General features: G+C 41.2%; 2 protein-coding genes across 7 annotated transcripts in view; both read right to left on the bottom strand.

Moving 5' to 3' along the window:
* The window catches only part of LOC114774181 (H-2 class I histocompatibility antigen, Q9 alpha chain-like), a 31174-nt gene extending 26594 nt beyond the window's left edge, over positions 1-4580 (bottom strand). Inside the window, exon 1 of the mRNA XM_028966106.1 lies at positions 4507-4580. The gene's annotated coding sequence lies outside the window, so the exon portion shown is untranslated. The remainder of the gene's footprint in view (positions 1-4506) is intronic.
* LOC114774179 (BOLA class I histocompatibility antigen, alpha chain BL3-7-like) overlaps positions 1-15123 on the bottom strand; it is a 167237-nt gene that overhangs the window by 66789 nt on the left and 85325 nt on the right. Inside the window, exons 3-7 of one of the 6 annotated variants that reach the window (XR_003744746.1) lie at positions 14705-14977; positions 12959-14220; positions 12846-12863; positions 12213-12292; positions 11531-11573 (exon numbers count right to left, since the gene is read on the bottom strand). The exons of 2 other annotated variants lie outside the window; for them this stretch is intronic. Coding sequence is in view for 3 of the 4 variants with exons in the window: in XM_028966098.1 (XP_028821931.1) it covers positions 12252-12292; positions 12846-12863 (59 nt within the window). In the remaining variant the exon portion in view is untranslated. Of the gene's footprint in view, positions 1-11057; positions 11577-12212; positions 12293-12845; positions 12864-12958; positions 14221-14704; positions 14978-15123 lie in introns of those variants that run through there. 3 more of the 6 variants (XM_028966098.1, XM_028966096.1, XM_028966099.1) reach the window with 3 other exon arrangements.

Raw genomic sequence — 15123 nt, 5'->3', positions numbered from 1 at the left:
AGCCCGGGACCGTAGAAACCGAGGCATTTCTAAATCCAGATCCAGTCCGACAAGGTATAAAATGAACATTGACTAATTACTGTATCACTTACAATGTGGCATGTAGATATGGCTGGCACAATAGATGAACCCACAAACCAAACTGTAACCAGTAATAACCAGGATTTGTGACATTTTAGATTACTGGTATTACATTGAACATCATAAACCATGTCCCACGGTGAACAATTTGATAATAACTGATCAGGGATTGGAAATTGCACTGTTAAACTTAAATGTTTTTATTTTAAATTCATGTTCAGTATGATCAACATGTTTAGGATCAGAATTTAAATTTATGTGAAACTGTTTCTCTCTCTGAACACCTCAACAATGCCATAATCTCAAATAATAGCTTTTAGTGATAAAGGTGTAATTCTCTAATCACATGGCAACAAGCGGGATTTTATTTGTGTTTATTTTTCCGGCCACTGTTGTTGATTGAACTTCGTTAAGCCGATGCAAATTCGCAGAGTTATGAATTCCCTAATAAAGGTGTAATTCTCCAATCACATGGCAACAAGCGGGACTTTTTTATTTATTTGTGTTTATTTTTCCGGCCACTGTTGTTGATTGAACCTCGTTAGCCGGTGCAAATCCGCAGAGTTATGAATTCCCTAATAAAGGTGTAATTCTCCAATCACATGGCAACAAGCGGGACTTTTTTATTTATTTATTTGTATTTATTTTCCCAGCCACTGTTGTTGATTAGACTTGATAAGCCGATGCAAATTCGCAGAGTTATGAATTCCCTGATATCATTTTAAGCCTCCCACTATATTTACATGTTTTTGCATTACAGTATCTGATCATTGTTGTCATTTGTTTTCCTGGTTTGGTTTTAATGTACGATGAACACTGTTTTTCTACATGCACAATCTGTATGCAAACCTCATCACACTCCAGACAAAGAACCCAACCAAGTGTGAAAAGCCCTGGATCAAGTTGAATATTCTATGTATGCTGCTGTGTTTGATCTATGCCAAGAAGACAGGTTTCCCTACAAGGGTGACCTCAGACGCCTGAGGATCACAAAGGACACAGAACCACAACTATCGGCTACATTTGAATTCCCGACTGACCAGGAAGCAAGCAGATACACAATCATGACCCAATTGTGATCCCCATGGACCCTGAATACTCGAGTGCCCCAGGGGATCAACCGGCCGTCTGTAAGAATGGACATCGCAGGAGCCTGCTTTGTCTTGCATAACAGATGTCTGCAGGGGGAAGTGTAACATTCCTGTGTCGACGGTTGTGAGTGAAGATTCGACACCCCGGTTTTTACATGTCTTTTGTCCGACGTCAACGTGCGAAGTATCAGCCGTCAGGACCGCCCACCCTCTTTGTCTTCACCAAATGGGAGGCACCGGGGGCGTGACATCAGAAACAACAGGTTCTGATTGGTCAGTGACAACTTCCTGTAGGCCAGTGACAACTTCCTGTAGGCCAGTGACAACTTCCTGTAGGCCAGGGGTATAAATGTCTGCACACATGTGGAAAAGGGACCTCTGAGCTATCTTGCTCAGGGGGGTTTCCCTCTCTTTCCCTTCTCTTTCTCTTCTCCCTCTTTACTCTTTCTTCTCATATTTACTTTCTCTGTAACCTTGGTACCTTTTTACATTCAATATTCACATGTAACTACAATAATTATTTACCGGTGTTAATAAATTAGAAACTGTTCATTTCTAACCTCTGTTGTGCCATGCCTCTTTCTGCCAGGTAACATCAAATTGGAGTGGTTGAATACAGTGCTTTGTGTGGAGGGAGAAAGAGTTTTTTCTACACACTCTATTCTCTTCTCCAACACCACATGGTCTTTTTACACTACTAAATTTTCCTTCCACAGCTGCTCTTCAAAACATGTACCGTGCCTCAGACACAAAGGGGCAAGAAGATGACAAGACTGCAGTGAACTCTTCTTGCTCAGGGACACAATGGTAGTAAGTTACTACCTGTGACTTTGTAGTGTTCTAGTTCATGCGACAGTGTTCCCCACTAGGCTAATAGCACCTTGTTTACTCTGGTGGTTTCATGATCCGGTCCAAAAGGGGTTACTCCGGTCCGGTATCCGGTCCGAGTTTCACGTTAGTCATGTGAAATGTTCCCTTGTAGTTTTCACCATGTGTCAAATGTATAAAGCTGCCCTGTTCGTTTCTGTTCGCCGTCAGGTCTTGAAGTTATGTTCCATGTTCACCAGTGTCATCGAATGTCTCCCCTGTCCTGTTCTTCACAAATTAAACCCTGGTTTCGTGATGTCATGCGATTGAGTCCTTCTTCGTATTCCTCGGTACCTATTCTCATCGGCTCCTTTCACCTGCGTCGTCATGCCAACATGGTTGTGACAGACTACCATCTCGCCCCAGGGTGTGGCCATGGAGCCCAAGAAGCTGGAAGCAGTGGCATTGTGTCCTCTACCCACGACGCTGAAACAGCTGCAACGGGTTCTTGGGTTTGTGAATTTCTATCGTCGCTTCATCCGTGGCTACAGTACAGTCACAGCACCACTTACTGCTCTCACCCAGCCTTCAACACGCCCGTTTCACCTGACCACTGAGGCCATTCATGCTGTCAAGTCCCTGTGCCCTCGTTTCACTTCCGCTCCTGTTCTTCAACATCCAGATCCATCACTTCCGTTTGTGGTGGAATTGGATGCGTCAGAGGTGGGTGCTGGTGCTGTTCTCTCTCAACCCGGTCCGGACCGGGAATTGCACCCGTGTTGCTTCTTCTCGCGGAAGTGAAGGATCTGGATGTTGAAGAATAGGAGCGGCGGATGAACTGAGGATCAGACGAAGGACTTCAGCTTGCTGATGTGGAATACAGGATCGGGTGGTAGTAGCCTAGTGGGTAACACACTCGCCTATGAACCAGAAGATCCGGGTTCGAATCCCACTTACTACCATTGTGTCCCTGAGCAAGACACTTAACCCTAAAATTGCTCCAGGGAGACTGTCCCTGTAACTACTGATTGTAAGTCGCTCTGGATAAGGGCATCTGATAAATGCTGTAAATGTAAATGGACACGGACGGTAGGAGGGAGCTGGAGACGGTAGGCGAGGCGAGCCACACTCTGTCCCACTTGGAAGCACGACCGCCAGCACACCCGCCGCACACACTTCCGAGTGGGACAGAGAGTGTCGCTGTCCACCCAGGACCTTCGTCTCAGGACTGAGTCGCACAAACTGTCCCCTCGGTACATCGGCCCATTTCGGATCCTCAGCTGGATCAACCCCCTCGCCTACCATCTCCAGCTCCCTCCTACCATCCATGTCCATCCTGTATTCCACAGTCACCAGAATCAGAACGTGAGCACGTGTAGGAGGAGACGAGGAACCTCGGTGCGGTGGAACACCAGGAGGCTGATAGATTCATTCCTGCCCTGATCGAATCCTTTGTGATTTGAATTTGAAAGAGAAACAGGACGTCTTCATATCAGCAGATCATTCAACAAACACTCAGTTTATATTCAACACTTCACTGCAAGGTCGGTGATTACAATATGAATGTAAAATAATTTGATCAAAATAATATTTTAAGATGCACGTCTTAATTATAACATTATCTGTCCCGGCGCAATGTTTCTCTTTGCTGTGTGTTCAGCTTCACCTTTTCTCCTCAGATTGATCTTCCCATACTGAATATACACACAAAAGCACTGCCAGCTATGACTGCTCCGGAAATCCATGCTATGCAGACGGAAGACGAGGCCATCGGTCCAGTTTTGTTCTGTAAAAGCCTGAAACAGAAGCCCAGCCGTAGCGAGAGGATTCAAATGTGTAATAGGGGTCTTCTGCTTTTAAGAGTGCTGGAGGTTAGTGGTACATGACGCCATCAGAGATGGCAGTAGATGGGTGGTGGAGCAACTGGTTTTACCAGAGAAATTGCACGTGCATGTCAAGACAGCACTTCATGATGACTCTGCACACTTAGGAAACCCAGGTGGCATGAATATGTGGATGCCATGACTCACAACTGCACACAACACGACTTCAGAGGGTACACATCCTACTACTTGATGTTTGGCAGACATCCCAGACTCCCAATTGATCTGTTTTTTGAGCTGTCCACCACAAGTGAGACTATCCAGACCTTGCACAACTGTCAGTTTATTTGTAATTATTAGTGTTATACTTTTTTTTCTCTTTATTCTCAGATGGGCTATAGCAGGGGGTTACACCCCTTTTTCCTTTTTTTTAATGAAAATAAAACTAAGGACAAATAGGCTAACCTATGTTTGTGAATTTCATAGTTTTTTTCATGTACATCTTGAATGTTTCACAGAAAGGTTGAAAAAATCGACAGAATTTCTGTTTGTTGCCGTCTCAAACCAGACTGTGATACAAGAGCACTAAGTTGCAGTGTAGAACTGGATCAGCAGTTCCTGGCAAAGAGAACACGGTTCCTCTATAAGAACATTTGTGTTAAAGACTGAATCTGGACCCCAGTAAATAAGTTGAAATAACTTACTATTTCACCAGACACTCAGCAGATGTTCCAGAGCTATAAGACCCCATATCAGAGTGAACAGACACTGGAGGAGACTATAAAATTAATAGAAAAAAATTTGCTTAAAGAACAAACATACAAACTACCAAAAAATCAGCACAAGCCATGAACAATTAATTGTGACATAATGAGCTGGGAATGAAAATATTATGAATTAATGAAATGTCTGCCCCCAACACGATGCACCCAAAAATAGCAAAAGCCAGGTTAACATTACTGATCTTAATAATAAGTCATTTTTTTCAGATGAGTGTAATAATCATGTCTGACCTTCTTGTAGCCTGTATAAAAGTATTTTATTATTTTACTAATTAGTAGTTTCCCCACATGACACCATGTTTGGTGTAGAAGTTACTGATGTTGTTTGCTGAGTCTCTCACCTGATCTTCTCTTCACAACCATCACAACACCAACAACCACAGCGATGAGAACGAGAGCAGCAACCACCAACCCAGCGATGAATAGAACATTATTACCTGCAGTAAAAGTAAAAAACACTTTTATACTGGACTGTGTGGAGTGTGTACTGGGTCAATATTAACATGTTTAATAATAATAATCTTCATTTAGGATGTTGCCCACATGAATTTGGCAAAATGTTGTCAAAATTAGTTAAATTCTGTGTTTAATGTGTATTTTGAACCAATTATATATTCTTCTTTGCCTAATAAAGTAGATTAGATAAGTACATAAGAACAGTCAGTTACTTAAACGTGTCCCATTTCTGTCTAGGGTTGGTATAAATGTGTATAGAACATTTGGAGGCATAGAAGGGGGTGAGTTTGGAGGGCATTTATATTCTGTTTTTATTTAATTATTTATTTAAGCTCTCATTATCATCATTATTATTGGCTATTGTGCAAATAACTGAACTTTAATTGCATCCTCATCTCCATACAGTGAAATGCTCTCCAACACACTTTGTTTTAAACTGGTTCTATCAAAAGGACTTTAGAACAAGAAACCACACAGGTGAAGTGGTTCTTCTTCCACACATCAGGGGTCACTTTGAGTTCTGCACGTTTCTGGAAGGTTACATCATGGTTGGACAACGTCTCACCAACATCTACATCTTCATGCAGGTCCTGTCCATCTTTCTGCCAGCTGATCATCACCTTATCAGGGTAGAAACCTGTAGCGTGACAGACCACTGGAGAGGAGGGGACTGTCTGCAGCAGAGACACCTGAGGAGGGACTAGAGACAGGAAGACAGGAGGGGGACAGGGAGAGAATTTGGAAGAGAAACATCATATCAGCAGACCATACAACAACCTTCAGATATTTAAATATGTATAAACTTGTAGATGATTCCGGTGTACATTTAGTCTCTGTTTTACTGTGTTGTTAGTAAATATTTATTTTTTACATTATCAGGTTTACTGGATGTCTTTTGCTAATTTAATGTGTTTGGGAACAGAATGTAAATGTAAACAATAACAAGAATATTTTCTGATCTTAATAATAACACATAAACAGTGTTTGTGTTTCTTGTTGTTCTGTGTGCTGCTGTACCTTTTCTATCCAGACTGCTCTTCCCATAGTAAACATACGTCTTCAGCCAGTAAATACATTCCTGGGTCAGGTAGTTCTTCCTCCGCTCAGCTTCAGCTCCATCCCATTCCTGTTTGGTGATTACAGCCTGTGGAACTGGAGCTACATAAGATGTGCTCCTCAAATCCAGTCAGATAAAATCTGCTCCATCGTAACCAAACTACTTGTATCCATCTGTAGCTCCAGTCTCATCATCCCACTCACAGCCGTACATCATCTGAAAAGTGTGGATTCCTGTAAAGAGAAAAGAAGACAGAAGGGGAGTTTATATCTGTGCCAGCGTGCGTTTCTACTGTATTTACTGTATTTTCAGGGTGAATGTGTGGATCTTAGTGTCTTTATATATGTACTTGATAAAGATATTTCATAGTACAACTATGTTTAAATTCTTTTCTTAATTTTTTCTTTCTTTTAAGAAAAGTCTCAAGGGTCTCAAACTGAAATACTGCTCTCTTAATTAAAAATGTAAAATAAACTCATAACAGGAAAACTAAAGTTCCCTTGAATGGGATAAATGTGTGACGTTTTTTTGGGACGTCCTGGAGACACTGAGGGCGGAGTTTGATAAGACCCTGCCCCACCACCATATCCAGCGCCTGTCAGGATCCGCTGCAAGAAGACTGGGGCTCCGAGGACGTAGACTTTGGAGGGGGGGGCTCTGTCAGGATGGCGTCAGCTGGAAACATCACCTTGAGGCCAATCAGGACAGCTGTTAAAAGCCCTGTGGTTCCGTCCATGAGCAGTGGAGGTATTTTAGTGAACTTTTCGTGAACATTCGTGAAGTCGTTTGTAGACCCTGCAACTGTTTGTGTTTTGAGTTCTGGCCATCGTCACATGCCTGCAGGCTAGTTTTTGTTCTCCCCGTTATTCCCCGTTTTCGGTCATCGAGCCTTGTTTTGTATTATGTCCCGTCTCTGCGCGTATTTACCTGACTGCTGCGTTCCCACCGGTATGCAAAATGTGAAATGTATGTAATGTAGCCACTATATGATCAGTCATTTTCATTGTCTCTGTTTTACTGTCATTTAATGTCACTGTTGGGCTCACCTGTAAATAGTTGTACTATTGATGACTGAATTCATGTGGTGGGTTATTTTATGAATTTTATTTAATTTTATTTCACAAGTTGTATTGTTAGCTGGTTGCCACAGTGTGCTGTGGGAACAGAGAAGGGATGAGAGGAGCCACTGACTGAACCCTGCTGTGTTCCCACAGAAATAAAACCTCCCTTTTTGACACCAACTGATGTGCATGGGTGACTGAATGCTGGAGTGCATCTTTTACACCTACATTAATAAGTTATCTATTTTTAGAGTCAATTGTATTTCTCTTATTTTAAATTCTCTAATGTCAGAAAAACAGTCAGAAAACTAATTTGAGGTGTCAGATTTTAGTGTTTTATTATTATCTTGTCTTGTATTATGTCTCTTGTATTATGATTGTCATTGTGAAACACTGCAGCACAGCACACGGTGACACAACAAAATATGTCCTCTGCTTTTAACCATCACGCTTGGTGAGCAGTGGGGACGTGTGGGGACGGTGCTCAGTGGCACCTTGGCGGATTGGGATTCGAACCAGCAACATAATGATTAAGGTGGCGCTTCCTTAACCATTAGGCCACCCCTGCCCCAGTCTTGTCTTGTATGGTCATGGAACTTTGATAAACTAAAAATGACAGTGCATTCAAACTATATGTAGTTTAAATACGAGATATAACTAATGACCAAACAATTTAATATTTAAAACCAGGATTAGATTACTACTCACCGCCTGACTGGTTAAAAAGCTGCATGGCTGTGACCACCTCATCTTTTATTTCAGCTTCTTCTCCCTAAAGATTCTTGGTAACTGTGGTCCAGTAATCTGGTTCTACATTCTTAATCCAGTCCACCTTGGGAATTGCTTGCCTGATGTTACTGTCATAGTACATAGTACATAGTACATAGTATTGTCATACAGGGAGTGCAGAATTATTAGGCAAATGAGTATTTTGTCCACATCATCCTCTTCATGCATGTTGTCTTACTCCAAGCTGTATAGGCTCGAAAGCCTACTACCAATAAATCATATCAGGTGATGTGCATCTCTGTAATGAGAAGGGGTGTGGTCTAATGACATCAACACCCTATATCAGGTGTGCATAATTATTAGGCAACGTCCTTTCCTTTGGCAAAATGGGTCAAAAGAAGGACTTAACAGGCTCAGAAAAGTAAAACATAGTGAGATATCTTGCAGAGGGATGCAGCACTCTTAAAATTGCAAAGCTTCTGAAGCGTGATCATCGAACAATCAAGCGTTTCATTCAAAATAGTCAACAGGGTCGCAAGAAGCGTGTGGAAAAACCAAGGAGCAAAATAACTGCCCATGAACTGAGAAAAGTCAAGCGTGCAGCTGCCAAGATGCCACTTGCCACCAGTTTGGCCATATTTCAGAGCTGCAACATCACTGGAGTGCCCAAAAGCACAAGGTGTGCAATACTCAGAGACATGGCCAAGGTAAGAAAGGCTGAACACAAGCTGAAACGTCAAGACTGGGCCAAGAAATATCTCAAGACTGATTTTTCTAAGGTTTTATGGACTGATGAAATGAGAGTGAGTCTTGATGGGCCAGATGGATGGGCCCGTGGCTGGATTGGTAAAGGGCAGAGAGCTCCAGTCCGACTCAGACGCCAGCAAGGTGGAGGTGGAGTACTGGATTGGGCTGGTATCATCAAAGATGAGCTTGTGGGGCCTTTTCGGGTTGAGGATGGAGTCAAGCTCAACTCCCAGTCCTACTGCCAGTTTCTGGAAGACACCTTCTTCAAGCAGTGGTACAGGAAGAAGTCTGCATCCTTCAAGAAAAACATGATTTTCATGCAGGACAATGCTCCATCACACGCGTCCAAGTACTCCACAGCATGGCTGGCAAGAAAGGGTATAAACAGATCCAACTTACAGATGGCTATGCAGACCAAACTCACGCTCCTCTGGTACAGGGACTGAATGGCCCATAACAAAATGCCATCCGCCCCATACTCCTGGAGCGCCCCCCATAGGGTGCCCCTGGGGACACGGTCATAAGCCTTCTCCAAATCCACAAAACACATGTGGATTGGTTGGGTAAACTCCCATGCCCCCTCCACCACCCCAGCAAGGGTCAAGAACTGGAGTGCAATAAATGTTTTAGTTAAATAACTGTTTTATCACACCACTTTCCTTTTTTTGCTCAATCATCATCACTTTAACCCCTTTAAACAACTGATTTAAATAGTCAATATTAAAAAACTTGTATCTTTTATTTATTTTTGTTGAAAACCCTTGTTTATATGTGCATCTGCTGATTTGCTCCAAACGTTATGTCACTGTACTAGCCAAAATCACTACGATCATTTATCACTATGATCAGTTTTGGAAGTTCAACCAGGAAAAAACAATATCTGTGCAAAAGGCAGTCCAGAAATAGAGATGTGCCGGGAGAAGCAGTCGTAACAGATGTGGATCAAAATCAGCAGGGCAGTTCGCGAAGGATCGTAAGGTTGAAGCAGGTATCGATACGCAGGCACAGGTCAGTTAGAGGTTCCTCACTTAAGCGTCTCGTAGTTGTCAAGCGAACAAACTCTCATTTGAAATAATCAGATCTCAGATAAAGTACAAAGACATTACTTCTCTATATTCATGTTCAAACATGCTCTCCAAATCCACAATTCATGCTTGTTATGTTATGCTTTGGTTCTCGCTGGGTGTGAATAATTTATATACAGATGACATATTGTTATGTTTGACTTATTTAGATTTTTTTTTCAACAAATTATAAAAGGAATCATATCAATTCCAAATTCACCATCCAGCTCTCTCAACTATAAGTGTTCAGTCAACATACTAAAATACAATGGCAGGAAAAAGGACACAAACAACTCACAAAACAGGATTTAATTTTAACAGTGCACATACAGAAAAGACAAAGTAAAAATAAATAAAAAACACAATGACTCAATGGGGACTAGACACGAGGCAACATTTATACACTTCTGCAAAGTCAGGCCACAACAGAAACCTCACAAAGTCACAAGTAGACACAATAAATGAACCTTTTTTTTGTTTGGTGTATTTGGTTTATTTACATATTTTTTCTTTATTACATACGAGATGCCATGTGGATGTACCAGGATGCTCTCCATGAGATATTTACATGGGAGTGGATGGTGAGAGATAAAGAGAAGAGATGGGTGTGTTAGTAATAAATTAGCTGGAATGACAATAAGTGAACAGAGGACTAAACATTTCCGCCAACACTAACTACTGCAGCGTTACTAATGGTGAGGAGTCTTTGTAAAAGCTTGACTGTATAAGCAGAATCTTAGTCAATACGGTACTAAACTGAAAGCCAATGCAGAGGAGACAAAACAGGTGTTCATATAGTTCAATGCAGAGAACACAATAATGTATTCATATAGTCTTGTATGTGTAAGAATTCTGGCAGCAGAGTTTTTAACAAATTGGAGCTTATTCAAGGAAAAAGCAGGGCAACCACAAAAACAGGCTAGATGTTATAAATGTATGCACTGATTTCTCTGCATCAGAGATGGAGAGAAACTTCCTAACCCTCGCAATATTTCTCAGGTGGAAGAATGCCGTTCAGGAAATATTTAGTCACACTTCACACCCAAATTAATTGATTTAGTAGGAACAGCCGAGAAACCAGCACACTCCAATCTATATTAATCCACCTTTAGGGCCGAGCATCCAAACTTCATCTAATCAGGGTTCCAAAAGTCATTAAAAACCTGAAAAAGTCATTGAATTTGAAAAGAGAATTTCTCAGGCAATGAAAAGTTTTGGAATGCAAAACAAACATTTTAAAAATAAGAAAAAGAAAAGTATTTGTAATCTGATTGACACACAAATGTATAAGAATTTGCACCTGACAAACCTGAAGTAGAACTTTTTTGGCCTGTTTCAGCCCAAGACCGACCCAACAAATATGGTTTTAATGGATTTAATGGCCAGCATCTCATGTAATAATTAAAAATTACCTGACAACAGTGACCGAGATTTGCAAGTTTAAACATGGATTTAAATGGCAGAGTTGCAGTTACGAATAAGCAGCAAAGAATAACCATACACAACATCGCCAACAGACTGACAGAAATGAATGGTAGAAGAACTTAAAAGCCTGTAGCCAGCAGTAACAGAAATTACACCAGTACATTTTTTTTTTTTTTTTAAATACGATAATTTTAAGCTGCCTGTACAATAGAAAATTTAGGACCTGGCAACACTGCTGACTGCTCATTTACCGCATGAGCTTGACTAAAATCAGTGATAGAAATTGAGCCTGAACCTGCCGAGATTTACATGAGGTGTGTTTCATTGCTCTGACTGCTGTTATATGTTATAAGCTTTGTCTGGAGGTTCTGGATCTGGCAGCAATGTTTCATTGGTGGCTGGTGCTGCTTTTTCATCAGCATTTGTGTCAGTGGGTGTCACTTCTAGAGTCTGCTGGGAAACAGGAGACATGCAGTTAGCAAATATTCAAATATATATTTGTAGACTTACTGTTTGCCCACTAACAAAGAAATGATCTCTATAATTTCAATTCATTTGAACAGTGAGAGACATAACAACAAAAAATGCATTTAAACAAAGTTATAAATATATTTGCATTTTCATGAATGATATAAGTCTTTGATCCCCCAGCAATCAAGATTTCTGGCTTCCAGTTTTATTTTATACAGGTGAGGACCTGACATTGGGAGCGTCCTGATTAGAAAATGACTCTCCAAAGAAACAATCAACCTATCCAGATTCCAAACTGCACCATGGCCAAGACCAAAAAGCTTTTGAAGGATGTCAGGGACAAGGTTGTGGATCTACACAAGGGCTACAAGACCATCAGCAAGCTGCTGGGTGAAAGTTGGTTCCAATTACTAGAAAATTCGCAAACCATAAAAAAACTGCCAGTCTCCCTTGGTCTGAAGCTCCACAAAATCACACAAAATCTCACCCTGATAATGAGAACAATTTGGAACAGCCCAGAACTACTTGGGAGAAACTTGTCAATGACAGATCATTTAATGGCTGCCCACTGCTCACTAACGGTGATGGGTAAAAGCAGAGGACACATTTTGTTGTCACCTTGTGCTGTGTTTCACAATGACAATCATTTCACTTCAATTAGTCATCTGTGTTTATCTTCTGATGTACTTCAGGTATATCTGCAGAAGGGACCATAAGGGAGTGCTACAGTTAGGACAATGGTCGCCCAGGAGAGATGTTAATTTCCTTGTCCCAAAATTAAACAAAACCATCCTGAGAAATTAAAAATGGGACAGGGATTGTGTGTATATGTTGGACGTTTGACTGGCATTGACTTAATTTGAACTAAACTGAATTAATGCTAACTTTAAATAGTTGACATGAAAAAAAAAAAAAAAAGATATTTCTGTGCTATTTCAAATAACATCATGTGACACTTAATGTGGTTTGATAATAATTGTGCATTGTGTTCTCCAACAACTGTGCTTGTGCTATGAACGTGATTACCATCTCCATTTATAATAAATGACCATTTTTTTGTCATTATTCCTGTGCATAATTGCTAATTTACTGAGAATTAAACTCCCATTCAGCTCTGCTCTATATGAACAATATATGAAAATAAAACTTAAAAGTTATGCTGTTAACCCAAAGTAAAAATTAAAAAAAGAAATAATCAAATCCCAAGTTTAAAAGGCAAAAGCCCGCATTTGAGATGCTTGTAATACTCACGTCTGGCCTGCCGGTATTCTGTTTAAAAGAGAAGAGAAAGTATTTTAGTATTTACCCCACATGACACCATGTTTGGTGTAGAAGTTACTGATGTTGTTTGCTGTGTCTCTCACCTGATCTTCTCTTCACAACCATCACAACACCAACAACCACAGCGATGAGAACGAGAGCAGCAACCACCAACCCAGCAACGATGCCTGGAACATTATTACCTGCAGCAACGATGCCTGGAACATTATTACCTGCAGCAACGATGCCTGGAAGGGCCATAGGGGTATTACCCAACAACTATACAAGATCTTGTAAATAATGTAAAAGAAACTAGCACTAAAATCACCAATAACACCAGTAAAAAAAAATATTCTTGCAGTCACCACAAGACCCCCTGCTCAGAAAAACCCATCTTAAGTTTGCCAGTGAACATTTAGAGGTTTCAGAAAAGGCATGGAAAAAAAGTGCTGTGGTCAAACCAGACCGAAATTAAGCTTTTTGGCATCAACTCCAACTGTTGGAAGGTAGAGAAATACGAAGCACCGAAGCACCCTCCTTCCCTCTGCCAGAACACTGAAGATGGGTCATGGGTCCAGCATCACAATGACCCAAAACATACAGCCAAGAGAACAAAAGAGGAGCTAAAGAATAAGCACATCAAGATTATAGCGTGGCCTAGACCGTCTCCAGACATTTACATTTACGGCATTTAGCAGACGCCCTTATCCAGAGCGACTTACAATCAGTAGTTACAGGGACAGTCTCCCCTGGAGCAACTTAGGTTAAGTGTCTTGCTCAGGGACACAATGGTAGTAAGCAGGATTTGAACCTGGGTCTTCTGGTTCATAGGCGAGTGTGTTACCCACTAGGCTACTACCACCCAGACCTTAATCCTATTTACAAATCTGTGTACGGACCTGAAGTGTTGAGTTGCCAAGTTGTTTATTCGGTCTACCTTCATTAAAATAAAACTACTATCAAAATGAGAAAAAGTTCATAAGCAAAATTACAAATTCAGAAGGGATCAAAAAGCCCCCCCCCACTGTAAAATGTGTTAATGAGCTGGTAAAAGCTCCTGTACCTGGTCTGTAGTTGGTCCTGATCTTCTCCTCAGTCAGGATCATGTGGATTGGGTCTCCACTCTTGTGCTCCACCACACAGGTGAACTGGTTCTTCTTCCACACATCAGAGGTCATATTGAGTTCTGCACGTTTCTGGAAGGTTCCGTCATGGTTGGGCAACGTCTCACCAACATCTACATCTTCATGCAGGTCCTGTCCATCTTTCTGCCAGCTGATCTTCACCTTATCAGGGTAGAAACCTGTAGCGTGACAGACCACTGGAGAGGAGGGGACTCTCTGCAGCAGAGACACCTGAGGAGGGACTAGAGAGGAAGACAGGAGGGGAACAGGGACAGAATTTGGAAGAGAAACAGGACTTCTGCATATGAAGATACACATCTTTATTATTACTCATCACTTATTCGTTACTTAGGGACAGTGGTGGCCTAGTGGTTCAGAAGAGGCCACTGCTCACTAAGGGTGATGGTTAAAAACAGAGAACACGAGTGCTGTGTTGCAGTGTTTCACAATCACTTCACTTTTCATGTTTGTCACTGAACATGTTTGGCAGAAGCCTGGAGGACGCAATTTTCTAAATTTTATACAAAGTAGAAAATGCCAAAAGTGGGCAGAATAGTAAAAAGTAAAGCACTTTATGCGGATGCCTTTATAAATGCACAGATACACAGATGAGGAGAAACCCAGAGGGACAGGAGATAATAAAAATGAAATCAACCACAGGCCTGTAACAAATTCAGAATCAGGTGGCCACTCTGTTTCTCTGTGTTGTTCTGTGTGCTGCTGTACCTTTTCTCTCCAGACTGATCTTCCTGTACATCACATACTTCTTTATCCACTCAACACAATCCTGTTCCAGGTAGTTCTTCCAGTATTTAGATTGACCTCCATTCCATTTCTGTTTGATGACTTTAGCTTGTGATGTTGCAGCAACCCAATCAGTGTTTTTCAAATCCAGTCTCATAAAATCTTCTCCATCGTAACCAAACTGACTGTATCCTTCTGTAGCTCCAGTTTTATCATCCAACTCACAGCCGTACATCTGCTGTAAAGTGTGAACTCCTGAGAGAAAGAGAATTTTAATAATTAAAATTGTAATTATTTCTGCTTGGTAGTTTCCAGTGTAATTATCAAAAAAAGCAGTAACTTGTCCTAACTTGAACCTCACTTTGTGGGGCGCTCCGGATCCATGTTACAGACTGGACTTG

The sequence above is a fragment of the Denticeps clupeoides genome, unplaced genomic scaffold, assembly GCF_900700375.1.
Source record: "Denticeps clupeoides unplaced genomic scaffold, fDenClu1.1, whole genome shotgun sequence".
Taxonomy (NCBI): domain Eukaryota; kingdom Metazoa; phylum Chordata; class Actinopteri; order Clupeiformes; family Denticipitidae; genus Denticeps; species Denticeps clupeoides.
This window is presented reverse-complemented; position numbering and strand designations above follow the sequence as displayed.